The following is a 20,193-nucleotide window of genomic DNA, read 5'->3' as shown; positions in this document are numbered from 1 at the left end:
CCTTGATTCAGCTTTTCTTTTCCTCTCCTTATCCTCCTTTTCCTTTCTGGCTCTAAGGGTGCCTCTTCCCAGCTCCTGTCTCTGCCTGGGCTGACAAGTCAAAATCTCATGCCAATTTGACATTTGCCTTGTCTGACTGCAAGAAGCCCTTCAGGTGCAAGGAGAAACAACTCACTCTGCTCTCCATCATGTGTGCTGCTCAGCGCTCAGCCTGGGAAATGAAAGCTCCTTGGCTGTGTCAGACCAGCATCTCCTCCTGTCACTTGCCAGCTGAGCCACACATTTGTCACAGATTGAGCAGTGCAGTTCATCTTCCTCCCTTTGCCTGGTTCTCTGCATGCTTCATAGAATCATGGAATGGGTTGTGTTGGAAGGGACCTTGAAGCTCATCCAGTTCCAAGCCCCTTACCACGGGCAGGGACACCTTCCACTAGAGCAGCTTGCTCCAAGCCCCTGCGTCCAACCTGGCCTTGAACACTGCCAGGGATGGGGCAGCCACAGCTTCTCTGGGCACCCTGTGCCAGCGCCTCAGCATCCTCACGGGGAACAAGTTCTGCCCTATCTCCAACCTGAACTTCCCCTGTTTCAGTTTAAACCCATCACCCCTTATCCCGTCACTGCTGTCCCTGTTGAAGAGTCTCTTTCCTCCTCGCTGTTTGCAGCTCTCCTCCCAGAGACCAGGTTGGTCCAACAGACACAGGAGAAGCCAAAAGGAAGACTCCAGAGATCTCAGTTCCAAAGTCACACTTAGAGAGCAGAGACAGGGGCATTCCAGGGCAAGGAGCAGCAAAGCTGCGCCTGCCAGGCTGGGACGACCCATGTGTCCTTGTCCATGTGTTCCTTGTGTGTTCATCTGTCACATGCTCCTCCATTCCCTCATAGGCTTCCAGCAGGGCCGTGGCTTCCCAGAGAGGTCACATCCGCTGGCAGAGCTCAGTAGTCCCTGCAGTGCCCCAGTGACAGCCACTTACCTGGCAGCCTAACAGCTTTATGGATCCAAACCAGCATCTCCAGCTCAGCATCTCCAGCTGCTTCTAAAGCCGCTGGGCAAGCATCCATCAGCTGCCTGCAATGGGCTTTGGCACAGCTGTATTAGTAAGGAGGAGGTGTTGTTATGGCACTGACAGTTCCTGGTAGGGCTGACAAGCTCTGTGCTCCTGACCAGAGCTATGCAGATAGCAGCAGCTCTGATGATGGGGCTGTGCAGCAGTTCTGCACTTATCATTGCCCTGGGCCTGCACGGCACTGGCAAGGTGGCTGTGCAGCAGGGAGTCTCCCACACCATGGAGGTGAAGAGCCAACAACAGTTGTACGATCCCCTTGTCTGCTGTGGAAGATCATCAGGGAGGTGATGGCTCCCTGTCAAGGCCTGGCCTTCATCTGCTGGGAGCAAGGAGGAAGTCCTTCCAGTGCCCTCATAGGTAAGCATGGATGCTCCTGCTCTCCTCTGCTGCCATCCTCTCATCTTTTCTCCATCCCCAGCAGCTTATGGTGTGTAGTTCCAAAATATAGGTAGCACCAGCGTGTTCTTCAGTGTGAAGCACATACCAGGGATCAGCCCTGTGGCAGCAGCCAGGGGCAGAGCTTATCCAGCTGGATTTCACCCTGAAATCGGTCTGGCTCAGCCCCTGGCACAGGCTGTTCGCTGCCCAGATGTCAGCACTTGTTCTGAGGCCATGGTCTGCCAGCTCACCTTCTAAATCATGCTCAAGAGCTACTGAAACAAACTCAGAAGCACTCATGCCTGATTGCAGGAACCCTTTTGTTTGTCAGCTCGCAGTAGGAAGTTCCTGTTTGAATTGCTACAGAGAGTATCCTGGTGGGAGGCTGACTGTGGTAGTGTGCTGAAGTGAATCTGATGCTCTTCTGCTCAGGCTCTAGTAGTGCAGTGAGGATGGGGTTTCTGCTCACAGGTACAGGGCAGGAGCACAAGCTGTGGACTTGCTTTTAGGGTGCCTGAAGCCTGGCTCTAGTAGCAATAGTTGAGTAAGACACAATGCTACTTTTAACTCAGCCAGCTATAGAAACCTCTGATTTCAGCTTAGGATATTCTATTAATATATTACATATCCTAATATATATATTAGGATATATTATTAGGATATAATATTAGGATATTATGATGTTCAGGAGACATCTTTTGCCACTGTGGTGCTTAGGAGAGGGCGGAGGAGCAACTCCTGGGCTCAGAGCAGATGTGAGCGTCGGAAGAAATGGTTCATGTATTGGGCAACCACTGGAATCGCTCCACCACAGATCTGCCTCAGTGCAGTGGGGATGCTCCTTGCCCGGTGCTGTGTATGTGTTTGCAGGGTGTATTGCACGAGTGTGTTGTTAATGGCAGTAATTACTGATGACATGGTTGCAGAAGCATATGTAGATAATATCCAGCCACCAGAACTGCTGGGAGAAATCCATCCAGATTTTATTACAGCATCTCAGGGAATGTGATCTCTCTGCATCTGTTGGGATATACAGAAGTACCTGGCAGTGACAGTCACAAGAAATACAGCCACATTTGTGCCTTCAGGGAAGGGTGTTCTGCCAGCACAGTGTCATACTTACAGCAGGAGCCTTGTCTTCAAAGCTGCAGGTGATGCTGTGTGGATTGTACCTCCATTTATTAACACAGGGCTGTGACATTCCTCTTCCCTCCTACTTGATCACTATGGTTTGTAGGTCCTAAACATCTCCCCTTTTGGCTTTGCAGTTTGAAGCGGTGGGATGAGTATCCTTCCTTCCCTGCCTGGGGAGGACACGTGTGCTGTGCACGGTAAAGCCAGCCTGGCAGCAGAGGTGGTGGCTTTGGGATGGTCCCCCGGGGTCTGCCACCACACACAGCTGCAGGACTGGAGGTGAGAGCAGCTCAGCTCGGTGCCGGCTGCTGCACAGGCACGTTCTGCCTGCTGTGGCCTTGGTACAAGATGTTTCCTTTCAGTTACACCAGAGGCGAACCGAGCACCAGCAGCCAGTTCTTGGTAAAGGCTTCTACCTTCAAGGTCTGCCTCTAGTTCAAAGTCCCTGAGCCTGTGCTGAAGCAAATACAATCAGGTGCACCCCAAGTGGGGGGAGTCCCTGGGGTAGCAGTCGTTTTCTTTCTACCTCCAAAACACTCCTATGCACACAGCACGTCCTCCCTCTGAGGAGCCGCATCCAGCACAGACTCAACTTACCTGCTCAGATGTTGCCTGCCCATTACTGGCACCCCTCTGAACCTGCCCTCTGCCCTGTCCTGATGCACTCCCAGAGGTAAAGGATTTTCCTTTCCCCCTGCTCCTGTTTCAGCTGGGCCAGTGCCCCCTTCATAGAATCATAGAATCCCAGCCTGGTTTGTGTTGGAAGGGACCTTGAAGCTCAGTCCAGCTTCAACCCCTGCCACGGGCAGGGACACCTTCCACTGGAGCAGCTTGCTCCAAGCCCCTGTGTCCAACCTGGCTTTGAACACTGCCAGGGATGGGGCAGCCACAGCTTCTCTGGGCACCCTGTGCCAGCGCCTCAGCACCCTCACAGGGAAGAGCTTCTGCCTAAGAGCTCAGCTCAGTCTCCCCTCAGGCAGGTTAAAGCCATTCCCCTTGGCCTGTCCCTTCAGGCCCTTGTCCAAAGCCCCTCTCCAGGTTTCCTGTAGCCCCTTTAGGCACTGGAGCTGCTCTAAGGTCTCCCTTTCCTCCTCACTTCCCCAGGCAGGACTGGTTCTTTCTCCAGGACAGCCACAGCACATTCCCTTTCTCCCTGCACCACTGGGAAGCTTGGAGCTGGCCAAGCCCCACTGCCTGGCACTTGTGCTGGCAAAGAGGCCTCGCTCCTGCCACATCAGCTGCATGGTGTCGTGCAAGCAAAACCTCTTAGAGAAACCCAAAGCCATCTGATCTGTGCAAGACGTGGGCAGGGAGATGAGTTCAGGGCAGGGGAAGGCAGGAAGGATGGACAAGGGCAGGGTGTTGTAACAGGGATGTGTTGGAGATGTAAAATTGCAGGGCAGTGTTTTATAGCAATTTGCATATTTGGCAGCCACAGATAATCCCCTAAAATGAACTAAATATATCCCCCCCACCCCCCGGGGGCTTTCCAGGCCCCATTTGCCTTCTGAAATTGATTGGTTTCAGCTTTGCATGTTTCTTCTCTGCTCTTTCTTTCAATCTCTACCAGCTGAATTTGGCTGGTGTCTGAAATGTGCCTTTTGGGAGCAAAACTGAGCCTTCACCTGGGGGTGGCTCATGAGTCTGAGGCAATGAAAAGGTGACTTCGTCTAGATTTTGTTAGGAAAAGGAACTAAGGCAGAAACCAGCTGCTGAAATCACAGATGAAGGCAAAGCTGTCCTAATGCTTCCCATAAAACATCAGATGAAACTACACTGAAATCTCTGCTGGCCTCAATGGTTTGCTGAGGGAAACTGGGCTGGCTCATTTGGAGCCAAATCTCAGGTTAAGCTGATCTATAGCCCAAGAACAGGCATGCTCAGGTGCAGGGATAGAGCAAAAACCCCAAGAGCATCAACAGTCCTAGTTTTAGTTTTGTTTGAAGAGACAATTGGCCCAAGATGGGGCTTTCAGTTAATGGAAAAGCTGCACTTTGGCCTTCAAAGCAGCAAGTTTTATCTTCTTCAGAATCCTCATCATCACCGGATCTATCTAAGCATGGCTGAGGCTGGGTTTTCAGATGATATCACCCCAAAGTGATTAGTTACATTCAAAAGCCTGACCAAGTCAGAGGAAAGGGAATGCAGTGGTTGCCAGTAATGGGAAAGGTATTAGGAAACACGTCCTTGGGGTGAGATGTTAAACTTGAACTCAACCCAAACTTCCCTTCAGCTCAGTGAAAGCATTTTTTCTGTGTTAGGAATGAGTAAGATGCGGAAAGCTCTGGGGGCAGAAAGCAGGCTTGTGTTTGAGCATGGGACTGAGTGCAGGAAACCCTCAGCTCCCCATGCCCATGGGCTGCGACTCATGTGCACCCTGGCCTGACCTGCTCCTCTGCTCCATCCTCACCAGCCCTTGTGTGCCACAGCCCTTGGTCCTGCTGGGAATAGTTGCAAAAATCTCTCCCCTTTGGGGGAAATCGTATGTAAGATATAATAGAACAGTTTGCCAATAGCTAAAGGGGCTCTGCAAGAAATACAGAGGGGGCTTTGGACAAGGGCCTGTAGGGACAGGCCAGGGGCAATGGCTTTAACCTGCCAGAGGGGAGACTGAGATGAGCTCTTAGGCAGAAGCTCTTCCCTGTGAGGGTGCTGAGGTGCTGGCACAGGGTGCCCAGAGAAGCTGTGGCTGCCCCATCCCTGGCAGTGCTCAAGGCCAGGTTGGACATAGGGGCTTGGAGCAAGCTGCTCTAGTGGAAGGGGTCCCTGCCCGTGGCAGGGGCTGGAGCTGGAGGAGCTTTAAGGTCCAACCCAACCTAAACCAGGCTGGGATTCTGTGTTTGAAGTGCTTTGAAATCACAAAACCATGAAGTGCGAAATACCATCTTCACCCTTTCTCACACATCCACAAAATGGTACCTGGTTTTCATTCTCTTTGGGGGATTTCCTTTAGCAAATGATATAGTTATTTGCTCATTGGATTTGGTTTTCAAGTCCTCGGTGTATGTTAAGTAGTTTCATTTCAGTGTCACCGATGATACCGTAGTCACAATATGACCCAGGAGGAAGAGCGCTCAGCTCTTGGTAGAACAAAATTGGGCTGAAGGTAGATATAAAAGACATAGAAACCAGTGCAGAAAAGGTGCAAATCCTGCTGGCTGACAGCCTGCATCGCCAGACAGTGACATGGACCAAAACCTCCTGGAGCAAAGACCTTATGGATGTGTTCCTGTTGAATGGCCATCCCAACAAATGCTACCAGCAGCCCCTCAGAATCAGCCCAGCATCCTCACTGTCCCCTTTAAAAGCTCCAGTTGCTGGTCCCTCTTTTAAATTCATCATCAACATACCCCCAAAATGCCCTCCCTTATGACTCAGCGAAGAACAACATTGCTGGTTGGAGATCCTGGAAGTCTGGAGCCCATCAGGGGTTTTCAAGTTCACTCGGAAGGAATTTCCTTTCCTGATGTCGCCAAAGCCAGGAAGCTGCCTATCTCTGCGCAGCAGCCACCAAAATTGGGCTTTCCTGGAATTTTCTCTCTTCCCTCCGCACACCCACACAAGAGGCTTTTTGGGACACCCACAGGCTGTAATTTGCCCTTTCCAAGCCTGATCCTGTGGCTTGCAGAGGCCTCGCTTTTGCCAAGTCATCATCTGGAGGGAACACTTCCTTGTGCAATGGGCCCTGTTGTGCCGCTGTGTGCGCAGCGGCCACCGAGCCCAGTGGTGTCCCAGGCACTGGGTCACCGACCATCAAGTCTGGGAAAAGGCCTAGAACTTTCAATTTCAACAGGCACAGCCCAAAAACCAGAAGGACCAAGAACCCAAGTGCTGTGGTTTCCCTTTGCCTGACTAAAGCAAATAGCTGCTGTCTATTTTTACTATAAATGTGGGCCATGGGGCCCTTCTCTTCCCTTCACAAGTGGGGGATGCTGCTCACAATGAAAGAGCCCGGGGGGGGGTCATCCCAGATTAAAAGCAGCTGGCTGGTCCGCAGACATGTATCCCATAGCTTCTTCAGATGTTTCTTGCCCACACCACTGAAGATTTATTTGTAAGGTGAAAGGAAGTGGGGAAAGGGATGGGAGAATCTCCTCTCAAATTCCTCTTTTTCATTTTAAGCAGCAGGGATGGGATCAATCTATTCACCCCCTCTCCTTCCTCCCGTTCCCATCTCCATGCTGGATGTTCTCAGGCAGTGTCACATCCCTTGCAGAAAACCAAAGCCATGTGTAGAAAGGGGATTCTGGTGTGTGTTCTGTGTGTGACCTGTGTTCACTGTCACCAGTGGAACCTCGCAACCTCTGATCAAAAAGATGTTTTCCATTTGCAACAACAACAGAAATCCTGAGGAGGCAGAACAAAGGCTTCAGTCTTGTTTTACTTAATGCTTATTAATTTGGTGTGTTTGTTCTGCATTAAGAGACTCTTTTTAGATGCCTGAAAATGCAGGGAAAGTACTAAATGTGTCAAAATGACACCCAGAGAAGTGACTTGTGGGAGGGGGAATGGCTGTTGTGGCTCATCACTTCTTTGGTGCTTTGGTCCTTGGCTTAAAACTATGTTACGTGTGTATATAGTGAGGGATACCCCAGCAGAACCAGTCGGGTGTTCCACTGAGTCCCCTCTGCATGGTGCTGCATCCCAAAAGTCCTTCCTTGCTCCATTTTCTTTCTGAACAGGAGCAGTCTGCTCCCCAAGGGCTGCAGGATTCCTCCTTGTGTCCATCCCATTCCCTGTGCCCAGGAATCCTGTGCTGGGAACTGATGGACAGGGCCATCCATGCACGATGGAACCATTGCTGGGTGAGCAGCCAGGGGTGGCTGTGGGAGCCCAGAGCAGGAGCTGCTGCTGGTCCCACCTCTCACATTTGTGATTAGAATCATTTGGTTCCAACTGCTGCTGCAAATGCTGCATTGTAGCACCATCCCAGTGCCGAGGAGGCTTATCCAGGCTGGTCATTCCATCAGGCAGGTTGCTTTTGGAGCTGGGATTGGGAGCTCACATTAAAATCAGACCCCTGAGCTAATGCGAGGAGGTTTTAATTTGCAGGTTTGAAGGCAATCCATTCCCCTTTCCAGTTCGAGAATTGTTGTATGGTATAAACCGTATCAGAGCAACGTGTCCCGAGTGGCAGCCTTCACCTTCTCAGCCTAGAAAGCAGTTACTGCTGGGTCAGCCAGCACCGAACTCAGGTACCAGCACGGAGCAAATCCTGCACTGTGGAAGTCAGTGCAAACTGACCCCAAAGACTTTGAAATCCCCAGAGGAATGGCTGCTCAGTGTACAGTTTGCAAAGGCATTTCCAAACAATTGTTAATTATTCGGAAAACGCAGCCAAGCCTGACAAAGCCTTATCTGGGCAGACACTGAGGTCGCTATCTCCTGTGGAGCTGCACCAGGAGTAACACGAGGGGAACTTGTGGAAGCCTTTGTAGGGACCGGCTCCAAGTATGTACACAGCTGATTGTTTTCATAGCCTTGAAGGACTTGGGGCAGACACACGTGGCAAAAAAAAAAGATAGAGGAGCAAATACTGAATTAACTGCTTTTAGACCTGCGATGGTTGGGTTGACAGCAGCCTCGCCGCAGCCCCCGGGCTGTCCCTCTGCAGCCTGCCTGCCCTGCGCAGAGCGGGCAGCGGACCCTGCAAGCAAAGGGGGTACCGGAGAGGGACGTGGTGCCGCCGCGGAGGGACGGGGTGAGCCCGGGGTGTGGGGGGGCCTGGTCCCGGTGTCCGCTCCCTCTCCGCTCCAACATGGCAGCAGCGGCCCCACGTGCTGTCAGCCCGCCGGCGCGCCTCTCGCCCCGCCCCCGGAGGCGTGGCCACCGCCCGCTTTCGGCGCCTTGCCGCTCGGCTCGCTGATTGGCTGGAGGCGGCGGTGGCTCCGCCCCTCGGCTTGCGCCGCCTGTTCCCGGCGTCCGCGGAGCCGGTGGGGAGGCTGCTTCTGCGTTCACCCCTTCCCGTCCGCTCCGTTCCGTTCCCTGCCCGCCGCGCCCATGGAGCTGCTGTGCGTGGAAGCCGTCCCCCGCGTTCCCCGCGCCGAGCACGACCCGCAGCTCCTGGGGGACCGGCGGGTGCTGCAGAACCTGCTGAGCCTGGAGGAGCGGTACAGTCCCCGCGCCTCCTACTTCCACTGCGTGCAGCGGGAGATCAAGCCCTACATGCGGAAGATGCTGGCTTTCTGGATGCTGGAGGTACGGGCACCCCCCTCCACGCTGCCTGCCCCACTCCAGCCGCAGTGCGGGGCAGGAGCGTCCCCCCCTGTTTGTTGGGGACTCGGGGTGCGAGGGACGACCCAGGGGACAGGAAAGCCCCGAAGCCTCAGGGCTCGGGGTGCGCCGGAGGTCGGGTCTCCGGTATGGGGGAGTTGCTGGTTGAGGAAGGAGCCTGCAGCAGGGCGGTATCTGCGCGCCGGCTGCTGCTGGAATCACAGCCCCAGCTCCATTGGAAAACACCTCTAAGCTCATCCAGTCCAGCCATTGCCCAGCACTGCCAAGGCCACCACCAACCCATGGCACTGAGGCCTCTTCTTCACGGTGTGTGAACACTTGCAGGGACGGTGACTGCAGCCCTGCCCTGGGCAGCCTGTTCCAATGTCTGAGCACCCTTTGGGGAAGGAATTGTTCCTCAGCTCCATCTAAACCTGCCCTGGTGCAGCTTGAGGCCGTTTCCTCTTGTCCCATCCCTTGTTCCTTGGGAGCAGAACCCAGCCCCTCCTGGCTCCATCCTCCTGTCAGGCAGTTGTAGGGAGTGATCAGGTCCCCCCTAAGCCTTCTCTTCTCCAGACTGACCTCCCCCCCCCCCAGGTCCCTCAGCCATTCCCCATCACACTTGTGCTCTAGGCCTTTCACGAGCCCTTTTCCCCACACCTGGAGCATTGCATGGGATTGTTGTGGCCCAAGTGCCATTACTGCCGTGCTGCTGGCACCCCCATTTGCTTCCTGCTCCCCACGACTGGGCAGAGCTCAGCAGTGCTTGGGCAGGGCTGAAAGTGCCCGCTCAAAGGAGGAAAGCAGCACCACTGCCATTTACTTCCCTAAATCCAAACTGTATGGGGCTCTCTGCAGGATGCAGTTCTGGGGGGTCAGGGAGGGAATCTCATGGGCCTCTCCACGAGGTGGCCAAAGCCTCAATAGAGAAAGAGCAGATCTGCAAAGGACAAATGACATGGGATAGAGCCTGCCTGCTCCACACCCCGCTGCTGCTGCAAAAGCTGCTTCTGTCAAAGGAAATAATGACCATCTTGCTTTTAAAGTTGTTTTTTTTTTTTCCCTTTCCCTGCTATTATTGTTCTGTTTCTGCAATTCCCTTTCTGAGAGGGGTGGTTGAGGGAGTGGTGCTTTGGAGCCTGGTTTTTGTGAAGCCCTATGGGCAGTCAAGAGGCAGATGACACTTGGCAGTGATGGTGACCGTGCATGTCAGTGTCCTCGGTGCTGCTGGAAGGAGAATGGTGGCATTGGCTGCTCTGTGAGGAGAAACCACAGTGTTTTTTATGGTTGCATTGAAAGAAGGAAGTAAAATATGACAAGTGTTTTGATACTGGTTGAGAAATAAGAGCAGAGGATGAAATGCAGGGCTCCTGCATTCTGGTCATGGCTGTGGTACAAGTGGCCAAGGGTGGAGGACTTTTCTTCTGCACCATTTCAGGTGGAATTGCCCTGTTCCATCTCCAGCTGGGTGTAATCCCACCAAAATCATGGGCTTAACACCTGCAGCTAATTTACTCCTTAGCTCTAAGGTGCCTTTGAAGCCCTGCAGATACAGTGTGAAGCTCCATCGCAACCAGGAGCTTTGAAGCTGTGGTGCAGGCAGGCTCTGGGGAGTCCTGTGCTCATTCAGACCTCCTTTCCTTGTTATCCTTAGGTGTGTGAGGAGCAGAAGTGTGAAGAAGAGGTCTTCCCCTTGGCCATGAACTACGTGGATCGCTACCTGTCCTCAGTCCCCGTGCGCAAGAGCCACTTGCAGCTCCTGGGAGCAGTCTGCATGCTCCTGGCCTCCAAGCTACGAGAAACCATGCCCCTGACCGTGGAGAAGCTCTGCATCTACACAGACAACTCCATCACGCCTCAGCAGCTCGTGGTAACCACCCCTATCTCCAAGAGCCCTCTCCCTCCTCCCAGCTCTCTTATCTCCTGCATCCTGCTGCTTGGCAGCATCCCTGCCTCCATGCCTCCTCTTCTTATTCTTTCCTCACTTCTTCACCTTGCTCTGCATTCTCCAAGCAACCTTTGCTCCTCCTTGCCCTGCTGGGTGTGATGTCTGTTGGTGAAGACCTTTCCCTCCTCTCTGCCATGGGAAGCTGTGATGTGACAGACTCCTTTCCAAGCAGCGGGGAGGGGGGGAATGAAGCTGTAAGTGGAAAGTTAACGGGTAAAATCAGTCTCAAGACTGATACGAGTTTAAAGCAAAGATCCAAAGCTCTTGAGTTCAGCTTTGCCAGGCGGGGTGGAAATTGCAGAACCCCTTTCCTGGGGGCCTTTTGTGCCGGTAGCTGAGGAGGAAGCGGCCGCCCCGCTCCGAGTGACAAACACCCTGGAGACCGTTTGCCTGCGAGAGGTTCTCAGGGTTAGTCAGAGCCTTCTAAAGCACCTCTTGGGGGGCTGGGGTGGGTGAGATGATCCCCGGGGTGGGAGGGAACCCGCAAGACTTTCAGGTGTGAATCGGAAGCCAGTTCTGGTAACTGGGGAACTCTGCTGTGAACGTGGGTTTTCCAAGCGCCAGAGAAGGCTGGGAACCCCCCCTCAGCTCCACACCTCTCCCTGTGCTTCGTTCCAGTGGTTTTGGTGCTTTATTCTCAGTGAGGTTGGTTTTATTCAGTTGAATCTTGAGCTGTGTTTATAGCTTCCAAAGGAGAGCACTGAGGGGCAGGCAGAGCCCATGCAACATCTCTGGAGCCTTTCCTTTGCTCTTGCTCCGGAATCGATATGCAGTAGAGATGGACAAGAATGGCTTCATTTTGGGGGTCAAGAGAACCTTCTTGGGATGGCCAAAGAGAGCTTTTCCAGGCACATAAGATCCCTTTTCTCTTTCCCAAGGGGAAAGCACAGGGGTTTATTCCCAGTGTTTGGCAAAGGCACCATGAGCAGCCACAGCCCTGAGGTGTTTGTGGATGTCTGGGCAGGAGATGCTGCATAGCCCAGGATCATCCTTCCCTGCCCACCCTGTTTGTTTAACCCTGTTTGGAGCAGATCTTGCTCCAGTCTCCCACTGCTCCCCATTGTAGAGAGGGAGTGGAAGCAATATCTGAAGAGCCATGAAGGGTTTGTCTTTGCCTTGGGACCTGACAAGAGTTAATACCCCGATTACAAAACCCGGGCGAGCTGCTCTTTTCCTCCTCTGTGCTAATGTCACTTCTCTTTCACAGTCTTGTAGTGGAAAAGGGTGGGGAGGGGAAGGGGAGCTTCTTCATCAAGGTTTGGACAATGGTGCATCCTGGCCTCTTCTCATGGATCGCTGCCATTCCGGCTTGCAGCGCATCCTCCCGGCCTTGCAGAGGAAGCTGCCTCCCATTCCCAGTGGTTTGCTTCCTCCTCTTGCCGGGATGCTTGACACCAGCTCAGCGCTTTAGAAGGGCCACATCTGAAACAAAATCTTGGTGAAGTTATTCTAGGGAGAAGGAAATGATGCAACAAGGGACTTGTCCAGTTGGAGGAAGTTGGATTTCCGTCGAGGGCATTATCTAACCCACCTCTCTTTTCGTATAAAGGCTTTTCTGGCCTCTGCAAGAGGCTGTTTTGCTGCTAGAAGGTTGGGAGAGCAGCTGTAGGTCACCTTCATCTCTGCTTTGCTCCTAGTACATTGGCTTGCTGCTGAAATCCTTCACCTAAGGTCCTGTTTGCAAACTGCTAGGTATTGCCTGGCAACGACATCAGGATCCAGCCATGGGGTAGGTACTGAAGGGAGCAGCAGGGACAGCAGGAGTGAAGGAGCCAGGAGCTGAGTGGGAAGGGATGTTTGCTTGTGATGGAGCACTTCCCATCACAATCATGTTTCACTGCTCTACCTTCTGCTCGGGTGGATGTGGCTGTTCCTGCACCTGATGTTGGCACCTTGTCAGACTCGAACACTGGGAGCAAACATTCGCCCCACGTTAAATACTTGCACATGGACTTTCACGGCTGCTCATTTCTGTAGCTCAGTCTCAGCACTGGCTTGGGTGGGTGCCAAAGAGCACCAGCAGCATCTTCCAGCCTCTTTGAGTCAGCTGGAGAGCGCACCAGGCAGTGTCTCATCGAGCCGGGGCTCATGTGAGGTGGCACCTTATCAAGTGGGGTGAGGAACTCGAGCACAACTTCCTTTTCTCCTGCAGGCAGTGCTGCTGCAGGGGGGGGAGCTGACCTTCACCAGAGGGCTTCTCACAGGCTCCCTGTAGGCACAGGGTTGTGAGGGGTGAACACAGCAACTGTCACTGCATGGGGAGAGGCCACTGGGGCTGTCACAGCCCAGGCTGGGTTTGCAGAGCTCTGAATGGAGTAAACCAGTCTCTGCTTGGGAGTTGAGCCTGTCAGCAAGAGAGCGCAGCAGCAACCGGGGCTTGAGGCTGTTGGACTGCAGCAGGGCAGTGCTCTGAGATCCCCTTGGAAATGGTCACTGCTTTCCTCCTCTTGTTTGTGTGCTTGTGGGATGCAGCCAGGAGGCTCAGGGCAGCGAGCCCGCAGAGGGAAGCTTGGCTGCTGTGCAGTTCCAGGTTGGAGATGCTGGCCAGGCCTGGGGAGCTTCGCCCGGGGAACTGGTGCATTCCCAGCTCTGGGATGCTCAGTGGGCAGCCTGCAGCCCTTCCATGAGGAGGATGGGCTCTGCAGGCCACAGAAACAAAGGGACATTTCCCACTTTTCCTCTTCTCTCCCATTAGCTGGGCAGAGACTGATTCACTTGGTGCAAAACAGAATGCCAGGAAGAGGATGTTTGCAGGCGCAGACCTGTCTCCTGCAGCTTTTGTTCTGCTGCTTCCACAGATGAAGGGATTCAGGGATAAGGACACGCTGCTGGGAAAGCGGGAAGTCCCCAGGGATAGCAGGAGAGAAGCAGGGTGGTTTGGCAGGAGAGAGGCTTCCCTGAGCTCCGCATGGCTGAGCTGCTCTGCACCCTGGATCTTCTCCTTAGGGCAGAATGTGTCCCAGCAGCCCAGGAGCTCTGCCACACCAGTGTGGACACCGCATGCTCTGGGAGGATAGGCCTAAAGAGCAAGAGCCCAGATGGTGCTGGATTGCTGCTGCCTCTGCTCAGAGGCTCTCCTCTGGGGTGTGGTGATCCCCTTTGGCATTGCTTTGGGAGCGTCCATCTCCAAGTCCTCCTTTTGTCCTTCTCTATGGAGCTGCCTCCACCTCTCACCCTTGGGCAGTGATGCTGAAGGTGTCAGCAGTGTCCTGGGCCCCATCCCAGGCAACTGGGCTGATGCAGGAGCCAGCAGCCACCTTTCCCTGCCGTTGGTGGGTTCCAGATGAGTGACAGGGACAACACATGGAGCTCTCCATCTCCAGGGGCTCTGTCCTTGCTGTGTTCCTGCAGTTTCACCACTGTTGTGTTCTCCCCAAGCCCTATCCCTGTTCCAGCCCCTGTGTTCCGATCCCTCTGTTCCCATCCCCAGGCTGAACCAGGCACTCGGTGACCTGTGCTGTGATCCTCAGGCTTTGGAGCTCATCCCCAGGTTTCTTCTTGCTTTTATCCTATGGATTGGGCCTGGCAGGCTGGCACCCATGTGGGAGAGCAGCGTGTCCTGGTGGGAGCAGTGCAGGGAGGGCAATGGCACCCGGCACGTTTGGCCTCGCAGGGGGTTGAGCAGGTTGAGCAATGCTGCAGTTTGAGCAACTCCAAAGGGTGCTGTTGTGTAAGGGGGAAACGTGGGTTTAAGAAATAAAAGGGAGAAAATGAAGCTGTGCCCTTAGGAAAATCTCACTTCTTCAACCCCATCTGTTGTGCAGGCCCCTGGTGAGCAGCACTGCCCTTGTAACCCTAAACTGCTGGGGGAAGAATAGCTGCTCTGCTGGGGAGGACCAGGGCCTGAAATGGAGTTACCTGATACAAATCCCAGTTCAGCTCTGGCCTGCCAGACCTGGAACTGCAGGGCCTCCTGGCTAGGGGGGGGACATGGCGTGTCTGAGCTGGATTCAGCTGCTGCTGTAGCTGAGTCACATAGACCTTGACACTGATGGCAGAGCAGGGAGCTGAATGCTGGCACCCAGATCTGGTGCTAAGGCTCTAATCATGGGGTTGCCCTGACTGGATGGGTGCTTTGGTACCTCTGTGGTACCACCAGGACTTGTCGGGTGATGCTGCTGCCAAGTGCTTGGTGTTGGGTCTAATGCCCAGCGCTGGAAGAGATGAAGAGGAGCAGCTGAAATCCATGGGGGCACTCGGTTTTCCCATCATCTCTTCCCAGCTTGCACATTGCTCAGGAAGGATACTGCAGAAACCTCTGCTCAGATGCTTACAGAGAGCATCACAGCATGAACGGAGACAACAGCAGCACCCAGCACCTAACTGGGAGTGATGAATGAAAATGGGAATGGTGCCTACTGCTCCTTGCTCTGGTTTCTCCTCTGTGGGCAAAGCAGAGGAGTGTTAAAGACTAATCCCACTGCTCCTTGGGAAGCAGAAGCCAGATCTGTCATTTTCTCTGCTAATCTTTACTCCTGGCTTTACAACAGCTCAAGGCTGGGTTTGTGCCATAGCTGCAGAGCAGGGATGTTCCCTCTTTTCTTCCCTGCCTCCTGGATTGCACTACTCTACTGTCCCAAGCCCTGGTCCTATCTGCCCTTGAACCCAGTGAGCCTGCCCCAGCCCCACTGTAGAACGTGCTGTCCATCTGATCCCACAGGATTGGGAGATTCTGGTCCTGGAGAAGCTAAAGTGGGACCTGGTCTCGGTGATCGCCAATGATTTCCTGGCTTACATCCTCTATCGGCTCCCACTGCCGAAGGACAAGATGGAGCTGGTGAAGAAGCACGCACAGACCTTCATCGCCCTGTGTGCTACAGGTGGGTGCCTGCTCCTGCTGGAGCCACCCTGGGGTGCTGTGGGCAGGGGGCTTGGATGTCCCTTCCAACCCAAAGCGTTCTGTGCTCCTGTGGTTTCTGTGCTAAATGGGAGAGGCACCTTGGTGTGATCCCTCTGGTTCTCCAGGGAAGCTGCAGGCCCGTGTGCATCCTTACTAACTGCTGCCTCTTCCCACCCCTTGTGTCCCTGTCCTGGCTCTAGACTACACTTTTGCCATGTACCCCCCATCCATGATCGCCACGGGCAGCATCGGAGCCGCCATCCACGGCCTCACGGTCTCTGTGAGCGACTTCAGCAGCGAGGCCATGACCGAGCTCCTGGCCAGCATCACCGGCACCGAGGTGGTGAGTGCCCAAGGAAACCCTGCCTGCTCCTGCTGCCTGCTCCTCTTAGAGGGATGGGACAAGAGGGAACGGCCTCAAGCTGCACCAGGGCAGGTTTAGATGGAGCTGAGGAACAATTCCTGCCCCAGAGGGTGCTCAGGCATTGGAACAGGGCAGGGCTGCAGTCACCATCCCTGCAAGTGTTCACACAGCGTGGAGATGAGGCCTCAGTGCCATGGGTTAGGGGTGGCCTTGGCAGTGCTGGGCAATGGTTGGACTTAAAGGTCTTTACCAACGTGGTTGATCTCTGGTTCTATGAAGTCAGGCTCTTCCTAATGAAGCTGATCTTGGTTTGAGGAGTGCCCAGAGCTGAGTGAGCATCTCTAAATGCAGCCATCACCCTCAGTCCTGGGGCAAGCGCAGAGCCTTTGAAAAGCAGCACAAAGGGGAAGGTCTGTTCCCTGCACAGGCAGGTGTTGCTGGGATCAGGTTGACGAGGTGGGATGGGGCAGAGGGAGAAGCTGGGCTCAGCATCTGCTCCCCTCCACCGGTGTCTGGTTGCAGGTGCCCAGGCTCCCATGGGAAGGGGGTCAGGATGCATTGGCTTTGCTGGGGATATTGGGGTGATGGGAGCCATCCTTCCCACTGCCCTTTGGATGGGGTAGGGGGACCCCACCAGGCTCTCTGTTTCCAGCTCACTCCCAGTGCAGGATGTAATCCAGAGCCTTTCTCCTGCCAGGAGCCCCTTTTGATCAATCCTGCCCCAGCCCTGAGGCAGCAGCCGGGCACGGGGTCGGTTTCAGTCCCCTGACACCAGCGCCAGGAGCTGGACTGAGGCTTTGTCCATGCAGGGAGGGACGGGCAGGGGGGAGTCCTGATCCCTGTGTGCAGCTTTAAGCTGTTTTGTTTGCCAGAGCCCTTCAAAGCGGGGAGCAGAGCCGCCGGCTGCTCCCAAGCTGCTGTTGTGGTGAATGGGGCAGGGGCTGGGGCACGGGACAGGTGGGAAGCAGGGAAGGCACCGAGGTGGGAGCTGGAATGGAGCCCAGCAGCATCCCTGCTGCGCTCCCTGCCCACTGGAGAGGGCCCAGGCAGCTCCAGCTTTGGCTGTGCAGAGCCAAGGGGCTGCCCCATCCCTGGCAGTGTTGAAGGCCAGGTTGGAGCAAGCTGCTCTAGTGGAAGGTGTCCCTGCCTGTGGCAGGGGTTGGAGCTGGGTGAGCTTTCAGGTCCCTTCCCACCCAAACCAGGCTGTGTTTGTGTGCTATTGCCCGGGCCTGGGGGTGCCGGGAAGCGGGGCAGGGAGGAGGCAGTTGCTATTTTCACTCACCACATCCTCTGTCAGTTTCTAAGAACCGCCGGTGATTCCTGGTAAGAGATTTTGGGGGGTGACGATCCCCAACGGGCGCCCGTGTCCAGCTCCAGCCCTGGGGTGCGAAACGTCCCCTCGGTGGGTGCAGGAGCGGGCCTGTGATGGCTCCTATGGCTCCTGGTGTCCAAGTGGAGGAGTTTCCTCCTGGTTACAGCTTGTGGGGAGAAAACGGGGGGTGGTGTGTGATTTAATTATGTGACTTATTAATTCTAATAAATTGATTTGTAATAAAATCCCCTGCTCGCAGCCCCCTGCACCTTCCTGTTTGGGGCCTGGGGTGTCCCCAGTGCTGGGGGCCGGTCACAGAGGGGCAGAGCAGGAGGGTGAAAACCTCGTGGGAAGCTGCATGGCCGCTGCTTTGTTGTAGTAAGGACCCAGGTGTGTGGTGCTGTGGCTGTTGGGTGCCTGTAAAGGCTGACACCCGCCCGCACGGGGCTGTTGTACACAGGATGGAGCAGATCAGGCACGAGCACGACTCCTCTTGGGAGCTCTGATGGGCACAATGTCTGTTCCTCAAGGATGTGTTCAAGCAGGGAGAAGGCAACCAGAACACGGGGCCTAAAGCCCAGAGAAGCCGGAGATGCCCCCTTGCTGGAGAAAGGCTTCTTTGCTTTGTGTTTAGATGCTCCATGGGGCAGACGTGAAGCCCAGAGCTACTTGGAAGGCAGAGAACTGAGGGCTCTCGTGTCGCTCCCTCTCCCACAGGACTGCCTGAAGGCCTGTCAGGAGCAGATCGAGGCAGCCTTAGCCGAGAGCCTGAAGCAAGCATCCCAAACCCCGCAGGAGCTCCGGGCCTCCAAGAGCGCCGCGTACCCGGGCAGCCAGCCCACCGGCACGCCGACAGACGTCACGGATGTCAACCTGTGACCACCACCACGTCCCCAGAGCCCAGCCCCGCTGCATCGGGCCCTGCACGCCCAAGGGTCGCTGCATCCCCCCGCCGCCTTGCACCACCCGGCTGCTGAGGATGTGCTCTGCTTGCGGGCAGTGTGGAGCTGGATGCTGGTTCTCAGTGCTGCAGGTAGCTGGGGTGAAGCGAGCGTTGTTGGGTGATGCCAGGGCCCAGGAGATGTTGGGAAGGGGCAGCGGGACCCAAAATGAAGTTGTAAAGTGTTGCTCAGTTCACGTTGCTGTTCACCACCCCCTCGGGAAGGGGGGGGGGTGTTTCACTGTGATGAATTCCAGCCCTGTGTGGGGCATCGATCATGGAGAGCCTCTGATCCTGGATACCTGACCTGACTCCTTGTATCCTTCAACTCCCTCCGCAGGCTGCAGACCCGCATGGCTTGAGGGAGAGGACTGGGGGCCTGGAGGAGGGAGCAGGGGCTCAGTGTCCCTTGGTCCCCATTGCTTTGTGCCAGAGGGCTCTGGCTCTTGGGGGGGTGGTGTGGCTGCTTCTGCTTGGAGGGCAAAACGTGGGGCTTGTTTCTTGTTGCCGTTAGGTTTGGGGTTTTTGGGGGGGGGGGGTGTCTTGCTTGGGGAGGGCAGGAGCGAAGCCCTTGCCTTGGGCAGCAGGCTCAGGTGAGGTTTGGGCCTGCTGAGGCTGCTTAATTTATTGTTCACTGCTGGGAATGGAGGGGAAAGAGTTGGAGCTCCCTCTCGCAGGGCTTTGCCGCTCTCCTCTCCTTCCCCTTTGAGTGCCTTCCCCCTTCATCCCCTTCCCGAGCTCCCTGCGCAGTGGGAGCCGCACTTGGAGGCCGGTTGGTGGTTTGGGTAGCTTAAATCAGACTAGGGTTGAAGAAATACATTTGCTGCTATAGTCTGAGCTGCATCTCCACGCCTCGGGGCCGGGAGCCGAGTAAATCCCACAGGGATCCCAGTGGGAAGGTGGAGATTTTGCTGCGCACTTGAGAAGCAATTCCTGCTTTTTGTGTATTGTCGATCCTGTCTGTTAGTTTGGATAAAAAGTGTTTCTCTAAGAAAGAAAACCCAGCAAAAACTAATGCTGCTTCCCTAAGAGAGACCCCTTCAAGACTGGAATTGTATTGACCAGGAGAAGCCAGAGAGACCCTTTAGGGCTGAGGCAGGCTGGTTGGTGCTGCTCCGTGGCCGCTGTCCCTGGGGGATGTGGAAAAGGAGGTAGAACTCTTCCTATATGGATGCCACTAGGAACAAAGAGTCTTTTTCCAGGTGGGAAATGGGCTGCCATTCCTTGGGATGAGGAGAACCAACTCCTGCGCGCGGGGCCACGGAGCCTGTCTGTCCACAGAGAAAATGTCCCTTTTTTTATACATATATATATATAAATGAGTTTTAATTTAAGAGTAAAGTGGGTTTGGTGTTCACAGGCGAGATTCCCGCTGCTGGGAGCATCAGAGGAGTGTCTGGGATTTGCAATAAAGTCTTTTATGAACAAGTGTGGAGGCCTCAGGGGTTTCCCTTTGCGACCTGGGGCTGTGCTTGGCCTCCTCTTCCCTTACAGAGCCCTGCCTCGGGTCACCCCATGGAGCAACCCTGGCAGTGAGGGGGGGGTCCCTGTGGGCTCCAGCCCTGTGTTTCCTGCGGCCACAGGATGAAGCAGGGAGCAGGAGCCAGCTCCAGCCGTGGTGGGGTGTGAGGGGATCGCACTGTGCTTGATGAGGCCCTGGAGCAGCTCAGGGATGCTAGGGGGTGAATGCAGAACCAAACCCAGGCCCATTGAGCAGCACTGGAGCAGCAGCTGCAGGAGGGTGACAGCTCGCTGGATGTGCAGCACGAGCCCAGGGCTATCGCTCGTGCTCATCAGCTTCTGGCTGCTGTAAAGGAGATAAAGCTCAGGAAGCCGAGGAGCAGGCACTCGGGGTGCAAGCAGCCCCTGTCACTTCCTGCACTGAGCTGCTGCTGCTGCCATGGGAGAAGGTGCCAGCACTGGAGAGCAGCGACAGGAAGCAGCAGAGCCTGGTGCGGGTTGTGGCTGTGGGAGCCTGTGCTGGTTTTGGGGTACTTGCC

At 55.0% G+C, this 20,193-nt stretch overlaps 1 protein-coding gene across 7 annotated transcripts in view; it reads left to right on the top strand.

Moving 5' to 3' along the window:
- The window catches only part of CCND3 (cyclin D3), a 34,288-nt gene extending 14,674 nt beyond the window's left edge, over window positions 1-19,614 (top strand). For 5 of the 7 annotated variants that reach the window (XM_062605556.1, XM_062605558.1, XM_062605553.1 and 2 more), the window contains 4 exons: window positions 10,444-10,659; window positions 15,398-15,557; window positions 15,778-15,920; window positions 17,971-18,238. In XM_062605556.1, coding sequence (XP_062461540.1) covers window positions 10,489-10,659; window positions 15,398-15,557; window positions 15,778-15,920; window positions 17,971-18,132 — 636 coding nt within the window. In that variant the 5' untranslated portion in view covers window positions 10,444-10,488 and the 3' untranslated portion in view covers window positions 18,133-18,238. Of the gene's footprint in view, window positions 1-8,518; window positions 8,775-10,443; window positions 10,660-15,397; window positions 15,558-15,777; window positions 15,921-17,970 lie in introns of those variants that run through there. The other 2 variants (XM_062605551.1, XM_062605552.1) reach the window with 2 other exon arrangements.
- Window positions 19,615-20,193: the final 579 nt, after the last annotated feature.

The sequence above is a fragment of the Pezoporus occidentalis genome, unplaced genomic scaffold, assembly GCF_034315485.1.
Source record: "Pezoporus occidentalis ecotype Australia unplaced genomic scaffold, CSIRO_AGI_Poc_V1 ctg92, whole genome shotgun sequence".
Classification (NCBI taxonomy): domain Eukaryota; kingdom Metazoa; phylum Chordata; class Aves; order Psittaciformes; family Psittacidae; genus Pezoporus; species Pezoporus occidentalis.
Note: the sequence above shows the minus strand (reverse complement) of the source record. Positions and strands in the feature narration are given on the sequence as shown.